The following is a 23578-nucleotide window of genomic DNA, read 5'->3' as shown; positions in this document are numbered from 1 at the left end:
TAGATACACTAGATAGGGGTGTATTCATCAGTGCACAATCTAGACAAACATTTTGCAATTGACAATGTTTTGGAACAAAAACTAGTTTGATTGGATAAGTTCTGTTTGATCCCTCCATGTCTACCGTTTGCATCCTAGTTAAATGCACCCCAGTTGCTTGATCTTGGCTAGATGGGATCCAGCTTGACAAATGTTTGTTTGCATTTGAGCCAACGCTAACCCTTTCCCTAATTCTCCTAACCCGCTACATTAAATCATCCGAACTTGCTGCGTATGTTCAAACCTGCTACGAAATGTCAAATAAGACTTTAATTTGACAAAAGCAGAATCTTTCTAGCCATGACCCAATTGCTTCAGAATAACCATCAAACAGATCAGGGCCCCTTTATTCACAAAGCATCTCAAAGGAGGAGTGCCGATGTAGAATCAAGATGACTCATTAAACATGTAATCCTATACGATTCGCTTCGAATATGGGCAAAGATTTTTTTTAAGTTATACAATATTCCTGTCTAATGGAAATACAACAAAATCAAGTTTATTTTTTCATTAAAATGTGAAGGTTACAGAAAGTCAAACAACGCATGCATATGACCACAAATCTGATGGAGCAAATAAAAATCTGTCCTCTAAAATTTTAAAGGTATGCATATGATCGACGCCCAAATGACTTAAGAAATATTGGCAAGGTAATCAGAGTTTCTGAAAAGGTATGTCTAGTACAGCATAAAAACACATTTTTGCATTCAGATTCATAAGTTAACATGAGTATACAGTCATGCTAAATTCAAAATTGATATATCTTCAGTTGACATTTGTTAAGAGTACAATCATGATCACAGACCCATTGGTTTGAGGAATAATGCCAAAACAGCCATCTTTAACTATTACTTGGCTGCTGGCTGAGTTTGTTAATACAGAAAATACTAACCCTTGACACATTAAGCTAATGCCAAGCTATTATAGGGCCATTAAACCTGTACCAGACATGGATCCAGCAATTAGTGGTTTATTTTTTTCAAAGGGGGCTCCTGGAAGAAAATCTGACCAAGACAGCAGGCTCGAGTTAGCCATTTCTGCATCAAAGCTGATGTGATACAATTAAATAAAATGAAAACAATTTTCCCAGAGTCAACTGGTAGTATACAGCATTGTCTTGTAAAACAAGTCTTGGCTGTAGAATATCGAGTCAAATATATGAAGAATATAGCAGACAGGAAATTCTTCAGTAACCAGGTTTCCATCCAACCATTCCATGCAGATGAATGACCGGATGAAAAAAAAAAAGTTACGACCGGCCTTAAGGAAACAGCAAATGTGTCAGTAAAACGTCCCAATGTCAACAACAAAATAAACTAGGCAAGGTGAGATATTTTGTCAGTGAAATTGTGATAATTGCGGTCGAAATGCTTTTATGAGCAAATATTTGTATAAAAACCATCACGTCGCAGTAAACTTGGGAGTCACGCGATGTAGCCTACTACCAAGGAAATAAAACAATCTTTAGAGTTGAATGCTATGGAAATGCATGTTTTTTTTTTTGTTCGATACAGGAAACACTACATCGTCACGCACAGCCTTTTATCCGCAGCAAGTCAGTTTGATGGAAACACGCCTGGTGGGAAAATTGCCACATTTTTTCTATGCTGACTTCAGAATATTCATGTGAAAATCTCAACTATTGGATGGAAACTTAGCTAATGGAACACTGACACCTTGTGGTGTAGTGTGTAACATTCAGACAAACTTTGCCAATACCTGCAATACCAAAAGCTGTCATCCATAAGTACACGAATGGAGGACCAATTCAAAAAGCTGCGTGCTTCTTTCAAATTGGAAAGCTTTATTCTTTCTAGTTTCACATAAACATTAACTACATTCTGAAGTATGCAACAACCTGGCTGTCTAACTAGTATCTGAGCGAGAAAAAAAAAACACTAATAAAATTACCTTCTATAAAAGAGGCCATTAAAATGTTATATTTATCGAAAATCAGATTTAAAAACAAAACAAAGTCACAGCACCTCGAGGTACAGATTCATTCTGCAAGCTGCCTCTCCTGCACAGAGCTGTCCAAAGTAATACTCTACAAAAGAAACTACTGGGACTAGAAAACATTATTTGGTTCAGAAAAATGCAAGTAGTGATGGTTCATTTTAGGATTACACATAAAAAAATAATGTAGGGAAGAAAAGAAAAACAGTTTTACAATCTTGAGATATGAGGAATTTCAAACTAAAAAGAGCAGAATAGAAATTCACACGGTTCTTATAATACACTAAAAAGATACAAAATAGTTCTGTGGTAGTTCGGTTGGCAGCTGAGACTGGTTGAGAGAGGGGGGTGTGAAGGGGTGGGGGTGTACTGGTAAGATCACATTATGGAGCAACCCCTCTTGGTGGCACGTGGGTCTCCCTGGAAAGCCACAAAACAACCACATTTCAGTCGATCTACACAATATCAACAAAAAAATATTTTGTTGAAAAAAGTTGGATGCCAATACCAGTATATTCTCGGTCAGTCTAAAACAACTATCAAACATGGTGATTTTTGCAAGACAGTGTTGCATGGGCTTTCTCCTCGCAGTGATTTTCTTTTCAGTCCAATTACTCAATTCTAATCCAAAGAAATATTTAATTGCTGAAAATAACTATGGTTATCCATAAAGTCCATTTACCTGCTGGTGGAAGAGATCTTCCTCAATGACCTCCACTCCCTCGTCATCCTCATCATCATCTTCCTCCATGGCTGTCTTGTACGAGGTGCTCCTCCTGGCCACCTCCTGGAAACAGGAAGAAACCAAGATTGTGTTCATTAGGCACCGAACGGAAGAAAATGAACTGAAACGAGGGACTACAGGAACTTGTCCAGCAAGAAATATTTGATTCCGTAAATTAAAAAAATATATATATATTTTTTAAATCTACAGTGCGCCCTACGGACCACCACCCTACGGACCACCACCCTACGGACCACCACCCTACGGACCACCACCCTACGGACCACCACCCTACGGACCGGAACGTAGGTGCGTTACGCTCCATAACATTGGATCAAGGGGACTAAGGAAAGCTGATTAGAATACTGCTCTGACAGCAGCAGTAAAAAGGTGGAACAGTGCACCACCTGCTGGTAAAAAAACGATTACAGCAGACTAGGGGTTGTTTATAGACAGGGCCAAAGGCAGAAATATCATATGGGGCCCACCTTAACATCTTGAAGCTAGGGGGCACTATTTTTATGCTTGGAAAAATAACGTTCCCAAAGTAAACTGCCTATTTCTCAGGACCAGATGCTAGAATATGCATATAATTGACAGATTAGGATAGAATACACAAAAGGAACATTTGTGTAACTGGGAGTCTCGTGAGTGAAAACATCCAAAGATCAAAGGTAAATGATTCATTTGATTGCTTTTCTGATTCGTGACCAAGCTACTTGATGCTAGGTGTACATAATGTTTTGTCGGGCGATCGATAAACTTACAAACGCTTGGATTGCTTTCGCTGTAAAGCATATTTTCTAAATCTGACACGACGGGTGGATTATCAAAAGGCTAAACTGTGTTTTTCGCTATATTGATTATATGAATATAAATATTTGTAGTAATATTATTTGAATGTGGCGCTATGAAATTCAGCGGTTGTTGATGACAATTATCCCGGGATGGGTAGCGTCAAGAAGTTAAAGAGACAACTTAACAATAAATCAGCCCTCCATAAATCCTTTATAAAACTTGTATAAATGCTACATAAAGTGGATTAAAGGTTCTGTACCTCTCCCTGAGGGTTGAGCAGCAGCACCTGGACATCTTCCCCTGTTCCCCAGGACGCCTGGCTCTTCCACACCAAGTCTGTGGGGGGGTTGGAGGCCACACCCGCATTGGACGCCCACACCTGGGACAGAGAGAAAACACAGGTTTCAAGGTTATGGGAATGTGATGTAAAGTAACTAAACAGGCTACAATTCTAAAATGGATATTCTCCACAGAAAGTGCTCTTTAGTCCAGGGCTAGGTTTAATCTATGTCCAGGAAATCTGCCCATACAGCCATTATCAAATATCTGCTTGTTGTTCCTCCTCACCATTGATAAATCTAACTCTGCTCTACAGTGTTATGCCACAGTGAACCAACATAATTAATATCTACTTTTCTGTGTATTAACTAGCAGAAAATGCAGTCTTACCGTGACTTTCTGGCCTGCCTTCAAGACATATTTGGGAGTAAACTTGTAGGTGGCAGAAACTTCTCCGATGGTCCTGGTCAGCTCATAGCCCACCATGGCCTGGTTCTGGGGAAGAGGACACAAGTAAACACGAGTTCATTATAATAACTATATGTACCCTTTATTTACAGTACCACTGACATGAATCTCTTTTTCAAGGGAGCCCAGCCACGAGTTTGATTAACTCTGTGCGTATAGTTTAAGTGATAATACCACAGGATGTGGTTTATGCTGTAGTATTTGCAGTCAGGGTTGGGGGAATTGCAGTGGAAGTAAATTATGTTTCAGAAAATATAATTCGAAATAAAATTGAAAATGTATACTGGTTCTCTTAATTTTAAGGTTGTGAGATTAGATTTGGGGAGGGAGGAGGGGCCACCAGAAATGCTGGAGAAAGAAATGGGGTCCGCACAGCGAGTTGGAGTTGCTAGGCTCAGATGCAGTTGAGCACCTTGTCATGTCTGCACAACACTATGGCTGTGTTCCAGACAGTGTTACAGACAATCTGCAAAGCAGTCATGCACCATCTCACACCTGGATAAGCTTTTCAAATGTCAGTGATAGGATGTTGCAATCAGACGCACAAATTGTTTATAGACCATCTGGAACACAGCCTTCATTATTAAATAACAATTTGACTCGCCTAGTTAAAACGTTACATTACCGGTGAAGTTCTGCTGTCAAACAAAAGCAAACGTGTCTGAGCGCACACTAATGTTTGAGAACAAATGCAAACACATTCAAATGTACGCGAGAACATTAGATAGCACAGTGCGTGTCCCACTCATCTGTCACCCTCACCTCATTGGCGGTGTTGTGCAGGCGGATGAACTTCCCGTCAGTGTCGAGCTCATCAATGCACACTGGGCCGGTGGTGGAGGCGGAGTGGGCGATGGAGACGGAGCTGCTGGCCTCCTGCTCTTCCACATCCACACGCTTTCTCTTTCCCCGGGCGGTACGTACGCTGCGAGAGCTGGACTGGGCACGGGAGACGGTGACACGGGACGACGGGCTGGGGGACAGCTTCAGTCTAGTGAAGGGAGAGAGAAAGATTGGGTATGAGAGATTCATCAAATTAACACCATTATATTCTCGGTAACAGCTCAACGACAAGCTGGGAAGTTAACATTTCTCCTGCATGAAGAATCTACATCGATGTGTACATGTCTGGCCAGTTGGAACACTACCTACACAACTTTTAAACTCAACACGACATCAGCCTGGGACCTGACCCAGAACAGGAGAGAGGAGCCAAACATTGAAGCGCTCCACTCCAAAGAGAAGATGACACTGATTGTGTTGGTTTCCCCACCACCCTAAAGTGTGCTCACCCTAAAGTCAATTTTTACATCCGCATTCATGCAGAATTTTGCGTGCATAAGTGTGACTGTTGCATGAGTCACTCTCCTCCCTCCAGTAGTTTCCTGTAGGCATTGATCTCTGTATGAGTCTCTCTTCACCCTCACCTCTCCTCCTCTCCCTCCAGTAGCTTCCTGTAGGCATTGATCTCCATGTCCAAGGCCAATTTGACATCCAGCAGCTGCTCGTACTCGTCCAGCTGCATCTGCATTTTGGCCCGGATCTCTGCGATCTCCCGCTCCTTCTCCCCCAGCATCCTGCGGCTGGTGTCCCTCTCCTGGGCCAGGGCTGACTCCAGCTCGTGGATCCGGTCCTGCCATCCACGGGTCTAGAGAGATATTTTACAGGTTAGGGTTGTGTTCAGTGGGACACATAAGTTAGACACATTATGTGTTCAGGTAGTACCTCATTTCACCTCAACATTGTTATTCCTGTGTAACATTACTCCTGTATCCTCCATATCATCCCTCACCCCCTTTTTGCATTCTGGCTAGTTTAAGTATCAGGCTCTAGTCTAAATGTGTAGTCCAAACCATCAACCTCTTTAAAAAGTAACTGGATAGCATCGTAACCATTGTCAGTAGATAGTAATAATGGTATCATGTAAATCAAATCATGTAAAAACACCTTTCCAATACATTTTTATTAATGAGGTCTCACCTCTTTCTGCATGCTGGCCAGCTGGGAGGCTAGGCTCTCCACACGCAGGCACGACTCCCGGAGCTCCTCACGGGCCATGCTGGCCGACGAGCTGTTCATCTCCGACGACAGGCGCACGTTCTCCAACTGCCCCCAGGGTACACAGGAGGACAGAGCAGAGTTAAAATGGGTTGTGTGGGTACAAACAATGTTAATTTCACACATACGGAAGGATGGATAGTGCAACGCCTCACAAAGAGGAAGTGAACGTCACGGAGAGGGCTTCCTGACCAGCCAGAGAGGAAGTGCAACATCAGAAATGGGTCTTTTTAGATTTGCTGTGTAACGCTGCGCTTGATGACGTGACTTTACTGGTATCCAACAACTAGTAAGTTTGACACAGATTTACATGCAATGTTCCCAATAGGTCACCCTAGCATGGCGAGACCAACTGAAATGAGGTTAACTTTATGGTCAATACCACAGCAAGTCAGGAACAGAATCTCCTAAAAGCCTTGGTATATGACCAAACAATGAGGTTAACTTTATGGTCAATACCACAGCAAGTCAGGAACAGAATCTCCTAAAAGCCTTGGTATATGACCAAACAATAATGGGCCCTCCAGTCTGCATCAAGGATCTTGGATGTTGTGTTTCTGTCTCACCTTGGCCACGTAAGTGTTCTCCATCTCGTCCTTGTACAGTTTGACCTGCTCGTCGTGCTGCCCCCTCATCTCAGTCAGGGCCTGGGCCAGCTTGAACTCGTACTCCACAGCCCGGCCAGAGTCCACCTCCACCAGACGAGTCTCGTGTCTACTCCTTGTCTCCTTGATCTCCTACAACACAGACGGGGGGGGGTTAGGGGTCATTGTAGTGACGTGTCTGCCCTGCTTTGGGTTCCTCCATTCCTCAGAAGGAGACCCTTTTTAAAGGAAGTACTAGCTATTTAGTAGGGGAATTGGGACAGAAGAGCCCATACACTAAAAACAGTCTCAGACGAAGACATAAGACTTTAAAATGAGCTAGCGTTGCCTGAACGGTACCTAACAAACTCACCTTCATGAAAAGGAGAAGGCAACACTTTTTAGATCTCAGCCTCTGCATCTCAGAGGAAGCAACAAGGAACAATCCAAAGGGAACCTGAATGGCGCAGCGCTCTAAGGCACCAACAGTGCTAGCGTCACTACAGACCCAGGTTCGATCCCGGGCTGTATCACAACCGGCCATGATCGGGAGTTTCATAGGGCGGCGCACAATTGGCCCAGCGTCGTTCGGGTTAGGCGAGGGTTTGGCCGGGGTGGGCAGTCATTGTAAGTAAGAATTTGTTTTTAACTGACTTGCCTAGTTAAAATAAAGGAGCCGCCCAAGGAATGTGCCAACAAACACAGCCATGGTCAGGATCTCCTTTTCACAATCATTTTGTTTGTAACAATGTCTATAATTAGAACCATATTCTAAAAGTTAGCCCAACTCTAAATACATGGCTCTGGTTCAAGGTAGTACACACACATTCAGGGAAAGGTGTATGACCATATGGCACTCTGAAGGGTCTGCTTAGCAATACAACGCTATAGGCATGTTGAGACTGACCACACGTCGGGTGGCTTGTTTTACCATAACATTGTGCCGTACTCAACATCGCATACTCAACTGTTGCGTCCAGAGGACACAGAGCCAAGTATGATCAGAGTAATTGTTTGACATTGGACAAGTAAACCAAATCACATTTGGACAACTCAAATATATATTCTTCTTGTCAGTCTATATATATTTTTACTTGTCTAGGACAAGTGTTGTCAAGCCCTGTATACTATACTTCTATACCTGATTCACATAAGATACACTACCGTTCAAAAGTCTGGGGGTCACTTGTTTTCCATGAAAACATAGATGAAATGAGTTGCAAAATGAATAGGAAAGTCAAGACTTTGACAAGGTTATAAATAATGATTTTTAATTGAAATAATTGTCCTTCAAACTTTGCTTTCATCAAAGAATCCTCCATTTGCAGCAATTACAGCCTTGCAGACCTTTGGCATTCTAGTTGTCAATTTGTTGAGATAATCTGAAGAGATTTCACCCCATGCTTCCTGAAGCACCTCCCACAAATTGGATTTGCTTGATGGGCAATTCTTACGTACCATACGGTCAAGCTGCTCCCACAACAGCTCAATAGGGTTGAGATGCAGTGACTGTGCTGGCCACTCCAATATAGACAGAATACAAGCTGACTGCTTCTTCCCTAAATAGTTCTTGCATAGTTTAGAGCTGTGCTTTGGGTCATTGTCCTGTTGTAGGAGGAAATTGGCTCCAATTAAGTGCCATCCACAGGGTATGGCATGGCGTTGCAAAATGGAGTGATCGCCTTCCTTCAAGATTGCTTTGATCCTGTAAAAATCTCCCACTTTACCACCACCAAAGCACCCCCATACCATCACATTGCCTCCACCATGTTTGCCAGACTGCGTCAAGCACTCCTCCAGCATCTTTTCTGCGTCTCACAAATGTTCTTTGTGATCCAAACACCTAAAACTTACGATGCATCTGTCCATAGACAATGTTGTAAATGACTATTATAGCTGGAAACGGCAGATTTTTTATGGAATATCTACATAGGCGTACCATCACTCCTGTGTTCCAATGATACGTTGTGTTTGCTTATCCAAGTTTATGATTTTAAAAGACCAATTCCAATCGTGCTCTATCCAGCATCGGTTATTTTGACCATCTTAATCTTGTATTTTGATTGGCCAGTTAAGTATGGCTTTTTCTTTGCAATTCTTCCTAGAAGGCCAGCACCCCGGAGTCACCTCTTCACTGTTGACGTTGAGACTGGTGTTGTGGGTACTATTTAATGAAGCAGCCAGTTGAGGACTTGTGAGGCGTCTGTTTCTCAAACTATACCTCCCACTTTCTATTCTGGTTAGAAACGGTTTGCGCTGTTCTGTGAAGGGAGTAGTACGCAGCGTTGTACCAGATCTTCACTTTTTTGGCAATTACTCGCATGGAATAGCCTTCATATCTCGAGTTACAGAAGAAAGTTTTGTTTCTGACCATTTTGAGCCTGTAATCAAACCCACAAATGCTGATGCTCCAGATACTCAAACTAGTCTAAAGAAGGCCAGTTTTATTTATTATTTAATCAGAAGTTTTCAGCTGTGCTAACATAATTGCAAAAGGGTTTCCTAATGATTAATTAGCCTTTTAAAATTATAAACTTGGATTAACTAACACAACGTGCCATTGGATCACAGGAGTGATGGTTGCTGATAATGAGCCTCTGTACGCCGATGTGGATATTCCATTAAAAATTGGCCGTTTCAAGCTATAATAGTAATTTACAACATTGTCTATGCTGTTTTCTGTTTTTGATTAATTTCATGTTATTTTAAATGGACAATAAAAAATCTATGTGACACCAAACTTTTGAACGTGTAGGTCCCCTTTCCCCTTAGTTACCCTGGTTAAGCAGTCTTTATACTGAAAACTGTCCACGTCATCAACCTGCTGTTGTGTATACTGTGATACTTGCCTTTGCTGCACCAAACATTCCCACTAAAAGACAGCTGTGCTATAACTAAATGAATGAATGTGAACATGTCTATAGCTATAACTAATGGAGGTGTTGGACAATTCTCTGACCTCCTCGAACATGTTCTTGCGGAACTCCAGCTCCTCAGACAGGCTCTGGTAACGGTTCTCCAGGTCGATGCGAAGCAGAGTCTCCTCTCCCAGCTGCTTCTTGGCAAAGATCAGGCCAGAATCCAACTGTAGAAGAACAAGAGGGTTAATACGTGAATGAGTTCTAATCTACTGGATGTTTTGAAGTTGTTGTGGACTATGAAAAGACAGTGGAGTTAAATTGTCAAAATGTTGCAGATCGTAAATGGCAAAGAAGATCTCCAATTCCGCAAAGTTAAAATCCGATATACTGGTAAGGTTTAGGAAAGAACAAGACTGGGTACGTGTGTGCGCAAGAGCTATAAAAGGATGGGCTCATGGCTGGAATAAAACTTGGTTTCTATATGTTCGATGTGTTTGACTCCATTCCATAATTCCATTCCAGCCATTACACTGATCCCATCCTCCTATAGCCTCTTAACAATGTAATTAAGATGGAGCGTTAGATTGCCCCCTTCTGGTTAGTGATGCAAAATCTCCTCAGACATTTGGATGGAGACCTTATCTAAATGTGCTCAGCAACTGTGAGATCTGTTTCAACTCATCTTCCAGGTGCATTTATTACAACAAGTGCTGTTTATATATACACACACAAAATAAATATATAAATAAATAAATATATACACACGATAGTTGGCTTCATCAACATTAAGTTTCACTCAAGCAACAATTGAACTATTCAATGTCATCATTTTGAAAACAAATTGTATAAAGATGATTGCATTTAAGCATGGCAATTTCAGTGCAGCTAGTCATCAATAGGCTGACCAACAGCTGCCATGACAAATCACAATCTTGACAATAGGAAAAAAGTTAGACAACGTAAACAGTAACTTATCTTTGTCTGATTGATCCATACTGCCATCACTTTGAGGAAAGCCCGTTACAAATTAAAAGTATCGTTATCATCGTTGGATCGTTTACCTCCTGGACAGTTCCCTGCAGGTCAGCCAGGCTGGCTTCCAGGGCCCTCTTCTCTGACAGTGTGGTGGTCAACATCGCTTCCTTCGAGTTCAGCTGGGTCTCCATGTCCCTGAGCCGGGCCAGGGCGCCAGCCGCATCAGACTCCTTCTTGGCAAAGCTGCAGGCAAAAGTGGAGGCACAGCAGCATTGAGTACGGCCCAGCCATGAAGGTAGTGTGTGTGTTTTAAAACACCAAGAGGGGATTTCAATAACTGAAGTCCCCATTGTCATATAGTCATAAAGGTGCCTTTGAGTAAAAACACATGAAACATATCAGCAACGTTGCATACCATAGCCTTGCAGGGGTGGTTAGTTAGGATGGCGAGTGTTGTGATGTCATCAGATCACCATTTCTCTTGGTATTCAAATACCAAGACACAAGGCCTGTTGTCTTCAATTGAAATAGCATAAACAGTAGGGTTGCAAAAGTCCATTGGATCTAAGGATTGCTCACTGGCAAACCATAAAGTCACAGTAAATTGGACATTTGGGTGAACTAACCGTTTAAACTAGCCTGGTTAAAGACGACCATGGTAATAAGGAGCGTAGACTTTAGTCGTATTTACCCAGGCTACATAAACAGTCAAACGTAAACAGCATCTCATAACGTATCCTGCGATTTCACTGAAAGAAAATCTGCTATTTCTCATGCCATAATTCAAGTGCAACAGGCCATATTTGGTTTGAGATTAATATCAAACTCCACATTCAATCTGGAGTTCCTGTGCACACAACTGACTGCTCTGAGTAGCAGAAAGGGAAACAGGATGAGGTTATTCTATTGGCTATTTGTTGAGGCTCATATCTAGACCGCTAAGTATGAAGGCTCCAGATGAAATCCAACATAGCAGTCCTCTGGGCGGTGCCCTCCATATACAATACTGCGGAGTTCACGCTGTGTACTGACTGGGGTTGAATGGCGGGAACCCGGTTACCGAGATTTACCGCCCAAAACCACTCCCATTTCTATGAACAGCGTGAAATGGAACTGTTAAATGATACGTGATGTCTAAATTTGGCTTCTCCACGGCCTCTGCACGGTGAATCATCAATGCGCAGGGTTTGACTGACTTGTTGGAAAGGTGACATCCTATGACGGTGACACGTTGAAAGTCACTGAGCACTTCAGTACGGTCCGTTCTACTGCCAATGTCAATGGAGATTGATTTTATACACCTAACAGCAACAAGTGTGGCTGAAATAGCCAAATCCTGTCATTTGAAGGTTTGTCCACACACTTTATGTAGTGTACTTTAATAATGCTTTTGAACGACAGTGCCGGTTTTTGGCGGGAAATACCGGGTTACCCGAGTTGGGGCTCCCGAGTGGCACAGTGGTCTAAGGCACTGCGTCGCAGTGCTAGAGCCGTCACTAGACACCCTGGTTCGAATCCAGGTTGTATCACAACTGGCCATGATTGGGAGTCCCATATGGCGGCACACAATTGGCCTTAGCGTCATCTGGGTTTGTAAAAACCCAGATGGGTTTGTATTTGTTCTTAACTGACTTGCCTAGTTAAATAAAGGCCAAATAAAAATGTAATAAAATGCGGGAGAAAAGTGAGTTACTCTCAGGACGGAAGATTTGTAAAATAACAGGAAAATATTTAACCCTAGTACCGACTAGGATCATAGGATGATTCAAACATGCAGTAAATACGTGTAATGGTGCTTCAGAAACAGAGTTCAAGGGGAAAAGGGGTGGAGTTATTTCACCAGTAGCCACTGAGGATTTTACAAACATCACATGATGTAGGTGTAAAGCTTTGCGGATGCCAGGTGTGTTTGAAATTAAGATTTTCTTTTAAAGGGAGGCGTGGTGTGTATACGTCAGTGGGAGGGAAGCATTCCTGCCGAGCGCTGGCATTTCCTGTCTCACACTCGACTTGGGGGCATGAGGTATGCATAGGTAGAGCACACTGTGTGGAACACAGGGGGAATGTCTGGTATTTCACACACAGCTGAATGCAGGGGGGGGAAATGTCTTATCCGACACAGTCATGTTACAGAAGAATTCTCTAGGTAGACGAAATGCAGTACAGAAGAACAAAGCTGCTTCTTTCAGACAAAGACCAACAATAACATGTTACTACGTAGTGACAGGCTTACTTTATTCTATAGTTAATGAGTGCTTGCTTCATTTTTTTTACCCAGTACCTGCGCTAGGGCGTGATTTTCTATCTTGCTTTACAAAAATAAAATACACAAGAAAAAGTTAGTTCCTAGCCATGCCTCCAAATCTGCATTGATTGCCATTTGGGGTTTTAGGCTGGGTTTCTGTATAGCACTTTGACATCGGCTGATGTAACAAGGGCTTTATAAATACAATTGATTGAATTTGAATAAGGAAACCAGTCCCTTGAAATAATTATATTGTGCACTAATCTATGGATATGCATCTGTTGATCACAGATTTTTTTAAAGTAGGTGCGTTGATCAGAAAACCAGTCAGTATCTGGTGTGACCATTTGCCTCATGCAGCGCAACATCTTTGCATAGAGTTGATCGGGCTGTTGATTGCAGCCTGTGTAATGTTGTCCCACTCCTATTCAATGGTTGTGCGAATTCTGTATATTGGTGGGACCTGGAACACGCTGTCGTACACATTGATACAGAGCATCCCAAGGGGTGGCATGTCTGGTGAATATACAGGCCATGGAAGAACTGGGTCATTTTCAGCTTCCAAGAATTGTGTACAGATCCTTGCAACATGGGGCAGAGCATTACGCTGAAACATAAGATTATGGCGGTGAATGAATAGCACGACAATGGGCCTCAGGATCTCGTCACGGTATCCCTGTGCATTCAAATTGCTATCGATAAAACGCAATTGTGTTTGTGGTCCACAGTTTCTGCCTGTCCATACCATAACCCCACTGCCACCATAGGGCACTCTGTTCACAACGTTGACATGAGCAAACCGCTCGACCACACAATGCCAACTGCCCTGTACAGTTGAAACTGCGATTCAGCCACAACGTGCATGATTCTCCAGCATGCCAGTGGCCATCAAAGGTCAGCATTTTCCCACTGAAGTCAGTTACAACGCTGAACTGCAGTCAGGTCAAGACAACGAGCTTCCCTTAGACAGTTTGAAGAAATTCTTTGGTTGTGCAAATCCAGTTGTCAGCCGTCCGGGTGGATGGTCTCAGACGATCCCGCAGGTGAAGAAGCCGGATGTGGAGGTCCTGGGCAGGTGTGGTTACACGTGGTCTGCTGTTATGAAGCAGGTTGGACGCTCTGACATCATCATTCGCTAAACATAGCTTCATTTCTACCTTGTTTGCCATGGCATTAGCTAGCGAGCTAACCAAGCAAACCAGATGACAGCTAGCTTTCAATGACCTGGCCATTAAAATTCCTTTTAGCTCACATTAGCTAGCATATTTAAACTGATTTGTTAGCCAACATAAATTGCATTTGAGGGCTGACTTCTCATAAGTTTGTGTAGTGCAAAAATTAAGGAAGGATCCAACTATGGTGGTAATTTGTGTCATGTCTGACTACTGCAGTATGGATTGTTCATGTGGTAGCCAACGGCAACAAGCTCAGACGAGCTATATAAATGTTGTGTCAGCATCCAGCAGTGATCAGCTTGGTGGTTGCATAGTAATGGTGTCACCAGACCTAATTCTAAATCGAGTTGGCACCAGTCGTGAAACTGGGCTGCACTGGCCCAGGTTTCCCTCGACCCAGCTCGAATTTGGCCCTAATTTTAAGTGCCAGTGGGAACAGGGATTTATTGTCCTCAGCACAAGGTGCACCTGTGTAATGATCATACAGTTTAAATCCGTGTTAATATGCCACACCTGTCAGGTGGATGGATTATCTTGGCAAAAGGATAAATGCTCACAAACAGGGATTTAAACAAATTTGTACACACAAATTGAGAGAAATAAGCTTTTTCTGCTTTCGGAACATTTCTGGGCTCTTTTATTTCAGCGTATGAAACCAACACTTTACATGTTGTATTGATATTTTTGTTCAGTATTCCACCAACATAACCCAACAAATTGAAAAGTACACAAGGTGGCCAAGCACTACTGTTTTAAATGTAAGCAAAGTATCTGCTAGCTTGGTTGGCAGAGCTGGACAAAAGGCTACTTTCTATAGGAAATGGGCTGAACAACTGGTTCAATGAGGGGGACCGAACACAGACATCTTGCAGCTGCCATGTCACTCTTTGCAGAGGGTTGAAAAGCCATTTTATATCCAAGATGTCCTGCCACCACAGCACACAACCTCCAACCCACACATGCCATGCACTGAAACTACCCAGAGTACTGGAGAGAAGAATTCATTATAGTAGCAAAACTTCCGACAGGCCCCGTTTCAGAACTGGTCGAATATGACTAGTATCAGAGGACTTTCATGCATGCATTGACTGGGCTGAAATGTCTCCATTAACAATCCATACTACGACATGAGTACAGTACCCCCAAAAATATTGCCGTTTTGAAACTGCACAGCAGTTAACTGTGTTATTTTGGACACAGTAATGACAGAATAACTGCAGTGTGCTATAGTTGAACTGCAGTTATACTGCAAAATTAATGCAGTAAAAAAATATATTTTAGACAGTACTTTCTGCATACTGCAATCTTTTTTTAAGGGTAGTCCAAAAGTTTAGTTAAAGACTATTTCAAGCAAGGTTAACTTTCAACTAGTCTAAGCTTGATTTCCCCAAGATGTGGACTATTTGATAGAAGTTGTCAACTTAACATAAAATGAGAGGGGTAGGTCAAGTCCACGCTCAGGTTATCTAGAGAGTACTGGGCTGGAAAGAGACCGTTGGAGACTGGAGTCAATGGCACATGCTGCAACAGGATTACTGGCAAATAATGGGCATCTGTTGTTCAATGTAATCTTCCAACAGGTGTAGAGTCTGCTTGATGCTTCAGTCAATCAAAATGGCTTCCAACAACACTTCCTAGTTCAATTAAAAGATGTCACATGTTTGTCGCCACACTTTGCCAAGAGGGAGAAACAAAATTATTATCATAGGCTGTAGAAAAATGTGATACATTTCCAAGTTGTGTGAGAAAGGAGGAGTTGTGGAATGTTCCCTTTGCAAATCACGAGTAGAAATGCATTTCTTAAATTGCTACGTCCCGAAGTCTTGAGGGCAAATATGCATAGCTGTGCAAAGCCACTAGGCAGATGTTCTGAGGAACCAGTAAACCATGTGTTTGCACACACTTCAGTGCAACTGCCTGCTACTTCATCGATGACGCATTAAAACGAGTAATGTTCTAACGTTCTAGTCTAGACTACGAAATGACAACGTATGGCCACCATAATTTTTACGGAGCACAGGTGTTAAAGCTAGAGGTCGGCCGATTATGATTTTTCAACGCCGATACCGATTATTGGGGGACCAAAAAAGACCGATTAATATGACCAATTTTGTTTTTGTTACATTTATTTGTAATAATGACAATTACAACAATACTGAATGAACACTTATTTTAACTTAATAGAATACATCAATAAAATAAATTTAGCCTCAAATAAATAATGAAACGTGTTCAATTTGGTTTAAATAATGCGAAAACATAGTGTTGGAGAAGAAAGTAAAAGTGCCATGTAAGAAAGCTAACATTTCAGTTCCTTGTTCAGAACATATGTTAAAAGGAACCACCAGCTTTCATGAGTCTTCAATATTCCCAGGTAAGAAGTTTTAGGTTGTACTTATAGGAATTATAGGACTATTTCTCTCTATACCATTTGTATTTCATTAACCTTTGACTATTGGATGTTCTTATAGGCACTTTAGTATTGCCAGTGTAACAGTATAGCTTCCACCCCTCTCCTCGCTCCTCCCTGGGCTCGAACCAGGAACACAACGACAACAGCCACCCTCGAAGCAGCGTTTACCCATGCAGAGCAAGGGAAACAACCACTTCAAGGCTCAGAGCGAGTGACGTTTGAAACGCTATTAGCGCGCGCTAACTAGCTAGCCATTTCACATCGGTTACACCAGCCTCCTCTCGGGAGTTGATAGGCTTGAAGTCATAAACAGCGTGATGCTTGACACACAACGAAGAGCTGCTGGCAAAACGCACTACAGTGCTGTTTGAATGAATGTTTACACGCCTGCTTCTGCCTACCACAGCTGAGTCAGATACTTAGATACTTGTATGCTCAGTAAGATTATATGCAACGCAGGACACTAGATAATATCTAGTTATATCATCAACCATGTGTAGTTAACTAGTGATTATGATTGATTGTTTTTTATAAGATAAGTTTAATGCTAGCTAGCAACTTACCTTGACTTACTGCATTCGCATAACAGTCTCCTTGTGGAGTGCAACAAGAGAGAGGCAAGTCGTTATAGCGTTGGACTCGTTAACTGTAAGGCTGCAAGATTGAATCCCCCGAGCTGACAAGGTGAAAATCTGTCGTTCTGCCCCTGAACGACGCAGTTAACCCACCGTTCCTAGGCTGTCATTAAAAATAAAAATGTGTTAACTGACTTGCCCATTTAAATAAAGGTGTTAAAACAATATATATTAAAAACAATTAAAATCGGCCAAATCGGTAATCAAAAATAATGATTTCAGATTGTTATGCAATCTTGAAAATCAGCCCTAATTAATCGGCCATTCCGATTAACCGGTCGATCTCCAATACAAACTGAACAAGTTCCACAGACATGTGACAAACAGAAAGGGAATAATGGGTGCCGAACAAAGGGGGGTTCAAAATCAAAAAGGTAAGTCAGTATCTGGTGTGGCCACCAGCTGCATTAAGTGCTGCAGTGCATCTCCTCCTCATGGACTTTACCAGATTAGCCCGTTCTTGCTGTGAGATGTTACCCCAATCTTCCACCAACGCACCTGCAGATCCCAGACATTTCTGGGGGGAATGGATGGCCCTAGCCCTCACCCTCCGTTCCAACAGTTCCCAGGCGTGCTCAATGGGATTGAGATCCGGGATCTTCACTGGACATGGCAGAACACTGACATTCCCAACTTGCAGGAGATCATGCACAGAACGAGCAGTATGGCTGGTGGCATTGTCATGATGGAGGGTCACATCAGGATGAGCCTGCAGGAAGGGTACCACATGAGGGAGGAGGAGGTCTTCCCTGTAACACACAGTGTTGAGATTTCCTGCAATGACAAGCTCAGTCCAATGATGCTGTGACACCGCCCCAGACCATGACAGACCCTCCACCTCGACCCTGCTCAAGAGTACAGGCCTCGGTGTTATGCTCATTCCTTTGACGATAAACGCGAATCCGACCATCACCCCAAGTGAGACAAAACAGTGACTCGTCAGTGAAGAGCACTTTTTTGCCAGTCCTATCTGGTCCAGCGACGGTGGGACTGTGCCAATAGGCGACGTTGTTGCCGGTGATGTCCTGCCTTACAACAGGCCTACAAACTCTCAGCCCAGCCTCTCTCAGCCTATTGTGGACAGTCTGAGCACTGATGGAGGGATTGTGCGTTCCTGGTGTAACTCTGGCAATTGTTGCCATCCTGTACCTGTCCTGCAGGTGTGATCTTCGGATGTACCGATCCTGTGTTGTTACACGTGGTCTGCCACTGCGAGGACGATCAGCTGTCCGTCCTGTCTCCCTGTAGTGCAGTCTTAGGCGTCTCACAGAGCGGACATCGCATTACCATGTGTACTGTAAATGCATGTTGTCAACAGTAGACTGCTGATCAGGAAGTAACGTGTGTTAACACTCCCCAATGGAAATCTATATGGAATAGTAGTATGTGTGAACTTTATTGCTGTTCAAATTACCCCTTATAGGCTAACAAAACCTGCCACGTGACTGTATAATCACATGATCAGGAATAGTACACAAAGCTTAATTACTTCTGAATATTAAAATTGCCCATCTGGTCAGTCTTCCAAACTGACCCCAGTCTAGTTCTGCCCCCCAAAAAAAAACAAGCCTTTTTTATCTGGCAATAGAGTATGCAAATGAGCAAATAATTGGATAAAGCATTAGTAGAGGAAATAAGAGACAAGACATGTCAGGAATTGGTTTGCGGATTATAGACCCCTTTCCAGTTGACACACTGACGCAGATATGCGCGTGAACTCTCGATGGCAGTAAGATAACCGTCGCCATTCAACATAGCCTAGATTTACATTTTTATTACTTCTAAAAATAACTTTTTGCGATTCTCATACACTTACGATGTTTTGATTCTTGCTTCAGTCACTAAGATTATATTTGGTTGTGATCTTTGCAAAGTAACCATTTTGGATGCAGCATTTGTTAGCTAGAATGCTAACGCTCATTTATATAGTCTGTAGCAAAAGTTAGAGCTATTTTACTGGTTGAAGTGTTTTTTAAAGTATAATAATTTGCGATGACAAAACATTAAACAGTACAGCATTAAAATCCAAAAGTAGTGTGAAATGCACTCGTAAACAACATGTAAAGAGAGGCTAATTTTGCTGGTGTTTTAAGAACTTCTCCTTGATCTGCCGCCCTCATGCGACAATGTTTGCAAACAGAGAAAGGGTCTACTGTGAACTCTTGAGATGGGCGAAATCAGCATTTTCACTATACTTTCAATTGATATTAATGTACTGGTTGTTTTTATTCTTAGACAAACTCAAGGACCGTAAATGTGTGGATATTATCCAAATGAGTCAAAGCCTCTAATATACTAACTGTAACCAGCCGGTATAAATTTGTTGTACTGATTTTAAAGTCACATGTACATGCTACATTGTTATCCCTAAACACCAAAACAAGTCTGTGGCAATCAAGCGTAAACAGTCATTCAGACCTGCCTCTCGTACCATTGACTTACAGCATTTACGTGCAGCCAGAGGGTGGGGATAAGGATAGTGGACAGTTCACGTGTTATTGTAGTAAATTCCTACAACATTCATCATAATCATTGGCTCATTTCATTCCCCTCTTCCTTCGATGACTATGAATAATTGTTGTGGGAATGACTACTTCTGAATCCTCTCCCAGACTCAAATAGCTCTGGGCCATCTATACCTCGGGAGAACCACAAAATTCCCTGCATTTTTTACAGCTTACAACTTTATAGGCAGGAAGTTAGTAGAGAGAAAAGTAGAAAGTGAAGTGACCAAGCCCAAAAGCATTTACAGCACCAAGGGCTCAAATGCCAAGTGAGATAAGGGCTTGTAAGTAAGAATTTCCTTGTAAGGTCTACTACCTACCTGTTGTAATCAGCACATGTGACAAAATTTGATTTGAAAAGTCATGATTTTGGAGTTACAGTCAGTCCACTTTAGTAGGATACTATAGAAATTCTGTCGTATAAGAGTTTATATTGTATCATGTTACTTTTTGATAGAAAACAAATGACAAACAATGAGTTTGTATACACTCAAGTTGTATTTTGATTGGGCAGTGGTCGCTTGGAATGGCTCAGATTTCAAGATTGAGACAATGACGCTATGAGATCCATTCAACCGTTAGGATGGGGGAGGGGCGCCTACCTTAATTCCTATCAAAAAGGTGTGGCACTTGGAAAAGACAGAGTGACACCCATGCTTGAATTTATACGGAAAACAAAACTGACTCAATAGAAAAACAAAAACGAATAAAAGTTACTGTTTGTATACATTAGTGTTATACTAAACCTAGTTATAAAAGGGAACAAACCAACTGTGTGTTTTCAACGTAGGCTACTTGTTCACATTCTCTTGGGTAGACCATTCGTGAACAGTAAAGATATTGGATACATTTGAAACAACTTTACCGAGGTGAGGTTATCTGTCTGATGTTGCAACCACTTGGCTCCAATGTTGCAATTCACTGTTTTAAGTGTTCAAATGTGCAACACTTCGGCGAAAAATCGGCGAATTTTCACATAGGCCTAATTTCAACAAATGTTCTCGTAAATAAAATAAGTTACTTACTTCTGCAATAACTGCTCATGGTCGGATTTGATCTTTCCCAATTCAATCTGCAACCTCGCGCGTTCTTTGGCGGTGTCATCGAGAGATCTTCTAGCGTCAGCGAGCTCGGTTTCATACAGTGATTTCAAACCAGTAAGCTCCCGGGTTCTTACATCTTCCTTCTCAGAAATCTGCAGGTGAAGAACGCTGTTCTCGGACTCTAGACTCCGGACTTTGTCGATATAAATGGCTAGACGGTCGTTCAAATTGCAGAGGTCTTCTTTCTCCTGCAACCTGGATATCCTCGTGGGGCTCAATGGAGTGCTGCCGGCGGTCGAGCGGGTGCTTATTCTTTGGCCGGCCGGAGTTGAAGTTGCGGTTGCCATAATGAAGCAAAAATGCTGAATCAAATAGAGAAATATACATTCAATTAAATACGGTTTAAAAAACGACAAAATATATATTTTAAACGTTGGGAAAATTATGACCACGGCAGACTAAATTTGGCAAAGCTGTAGGACATGAAATACAGGTCGCTTATCCGCTAACCTAAGCAACAACAAAAAAGGTTACAAAATACATCAATTTACAACAGAAGGAAGTAAACCAAAAGTAGCTCACGTAAGGCAAAATAAAGCAGGCAGGCGGTGGAATGGGGTTAGAAATATAAGAAAGCCGCAAAGCTCATGCAAGTATCTTACTTTGTCTCAACCAAAAGAAAGCAGGCTTGACGAATATGGCCGCTCATGAATATGTAAAACTAACGTGACCTCAACCAACCAATGGTAACATGCAACGCAATATGTCCTTTCAACTTTAGCATTCGAGACAAAATTCAAAATAGATGGAATGCGTTTTCATGCTGCGCATCGTGTACTCCCTTGGCGGACGGTTGCCTCCCACAATGTATCCAATGTTGCGCCAAAATAACCACTAAAACAACCACACGTGGTCAGTATGAGAAACCTCTGTATTTTATGCAACATATATGTATATATATTTATGCGTGTGTCGTATAAAATACAGAGGTTTCTTATATATATATTTATATATATATGGCCTAATATTTCATTTTTATGGATTTACTTTGCGTTTAATTAGATATCCATATTATTAAATATTTAATTTGTAGTCCATTGTGACACTTTTAGTGTAGGCTACATAACACACACAAAATGTATGTTTTGATGATGACCATTTAAGCTATAACCTCTTGCCTCATATGAAAGATTTGAAATATTTAATTAACAGTTGGTAAGCTCAGTGTAGTGTTGTAAACTGTGAAGGCATGTAGGCCTATGTAAAAGTATATAAGCCCCCATCACACCTGTCACTAGGCTACCACAAGAGCTCCTGCCAGATGGTCAACTTCACAGCACCGACAGACAACAACAAGCAGTGGAGGCTGCTGAGGGAGGACAGCTCATAATAATGGCTGTAAAGGAGCGTATGGAATGACAGTATTTGATACAATTCAAATAATTCTGCACTAGCCATTACCACAAGCCTGCCCTCCCCAATTAAGGTGCCACCAACTCCTGTAACAACAAGGCTTAACAGGGCATGTGATAAATAACTTACTAGTCAAGAGATCTTTTCTCTGGGTTTCCAATATATTACACAGAAGTTTATAGGCTTGTCATTGCTCTCAAGTAGCCTAATCAAAGTAGTAACTCTGTCATTGGTGTTATTTTAAATATGCCAGTGAGTGAACAGATCATTCATACAATCCACAAAACATCACAATATTTTTTTTAAATCTATAAATCTATTGATCTGTGTCTAATATGGGGTAGTACAGAACATGTACTGTATGTGTAGTACTGTACAGTTGTGGGACACATTGACACTTTATTTTGTCTACAGTCAACCCTGTTCACTGCCTCAGGCTTGTATTTCCTGGCACGTCTGCTGTCTGTCTACTGTACTCTGACAATATGGTAATGAATCAATACATGCATCTCACAGTATATGACGTTTGTACAGAAGCTGTCTGTATTTTGGGGGGTTTGTTAAAGTTGCATGGTGTTTATTTCTTATTATCATAATTGTAACTTTCTTTTCATTTTATTCTTTCTGCTTGTATTTATATTTTGATGTATTTTCTGTCATTTATGTTATTCAGGTCTCATCTGTAAAATACACATTGGTCTCAGTATGACTCCCTGATAAACATTTAAAAATAATAAGATTACAGTTATGACATAACATTCGATAACAAACAAAAGCTTGATTACAAAATCAAATTAAAAGATAAATGTATGAACAAATATATTTGATGATGATAGCATTTTATAAAGCAAATCCTGACAGGCCTCTAAAAGGTTTTGGTCAGAGGGGCCAAGATGGACTTTGCAGACACCCTCTTTTGACTGAAACCAGTTGGAGGTGTGAGCACATTATTTGACACGATGTAATGCAACTTACTTTCCTTTTACAGGCTGACCTTCACCTCTCCTTGTGATGCCTATCTCTCCTAAACAGATTCAAGGCATCAATCAATCAAATGCTATTTTGTCACATGCTTCGTAAAAAACAGGTTTAGACTAACAGTGAAATGCTTACTTATTGGTCCTTTTCCAACAATACAGAGTAAAATATATATATATTTTAAATAGAAATAGTGAAACAAGGAATAAATACACAGTGAATGAGTAAAACATAACAAACTGAACAGTCTATGAATTGGGTGGCTGAAGTCTTAGAATTATTTTAAGGCCTTACTCTGACACCGCCTGGTATAGAGTTCCTGGATGTCAGGGAGCTCAGCTCCAGGGATGTACTGGGCCGTACTCACCACCCTCTGTAGCGCATTGAGGTCGGGTGCCTTGCAGTTACCATACCAAGCGGTGATGCAGCC

General features: G+C 41.7%; 1 protein-coding gene across 2 annotated transcripts; it reads right to left on the bottom strand.

The window, feature by feature from the left end:
- Nucleotides 1-516: 516 nt before the first annotated feature.
- lmnb1 (lamin B1) lies at nucleotides 517-21558 on the bottom strand. 2 transcript variants are annotated; one of them, XM_035775464.2, is made up of 12 exons: nucleotides 21420-21558; nucleotides 20740-21119; nucleotides 10829-10985; nucleotides 9866-9991; nucleotides 6889-7059; nucleotides 6245-6370; nucleotides 5692-5912; nucleotides 5027-5255; nucleotides 4187-4291; nucleotides 3777-3896; nucleotides 2678-2782; nucleotides 517-2415 (listed from the first exon to the last, which is right to left on the bottom strand). In XM_035775464.2, exons 2-12 carry the CDS (start codon nucleotides 21102-21104, stop codon nucleotides 2374-2376), a joined length of 1767 nt encoding a protein of 588 aa, XP_035631357.1. In that variant the 5' UTR covers nucleotides 21105-21119; nucleotides 21420-21558; the 3' UTR covers nucleotides 517-2373. The 2 variants fall into 2 exon arrangements, with proteins under 2 accessions (XP_035631357.1, XP_035631356.1); XM_035775463.2 differs by having other exon boundaries at nucleotides 21340-21507.
- Between the last annotated feature and the right edge of the window lie 2020 nt (nucleotides 21559-23578).

This window comes from Oncorhynchus keta, chromosome 9 (assembly GCF_023373465.1).
Source record: "Oncorhynchus keta strain PuntledgeMale-10-30-2019 chromosome 9, Oket_V2, whole genome shotgun sequence".
Classification (NCBI taxonomy): domain Eukaryota; kingdom Metazoa; phylum Chordata; class Actinopteri; order Salmoniformes; family Salmonidae; genus Oncorhynchus; species Oncorhynchus keta.
Note: the sequence above shows the minus strand (reverse complement) of the source record. Positions and strands in the feature narration are given on the sequence as shown.

Coding starts and splice junctions, on each gene's coding strand:
- lmnb1 (XM_035775464.2), bottom strand. CDS start 21,104: ATGGCAACCGCAACTTCAACTCCGGCCGGCCAAAGAATAAGCACCCGC. Junction 10,986..20,739: donor CATGAGCAGTTATTGCAGAA/GTAAGTAACTTA, acceptor TTTTGCCTGCAG/CTTTGCCAAGAAGGAGTCTG. Junction 4,292..5,026: donor TGCACAACACCGCCAATGAG/GTGAGGGTGACA, acceptor CCTCTTCCCCAG/AACCAGGCCATGGTGGGCTA.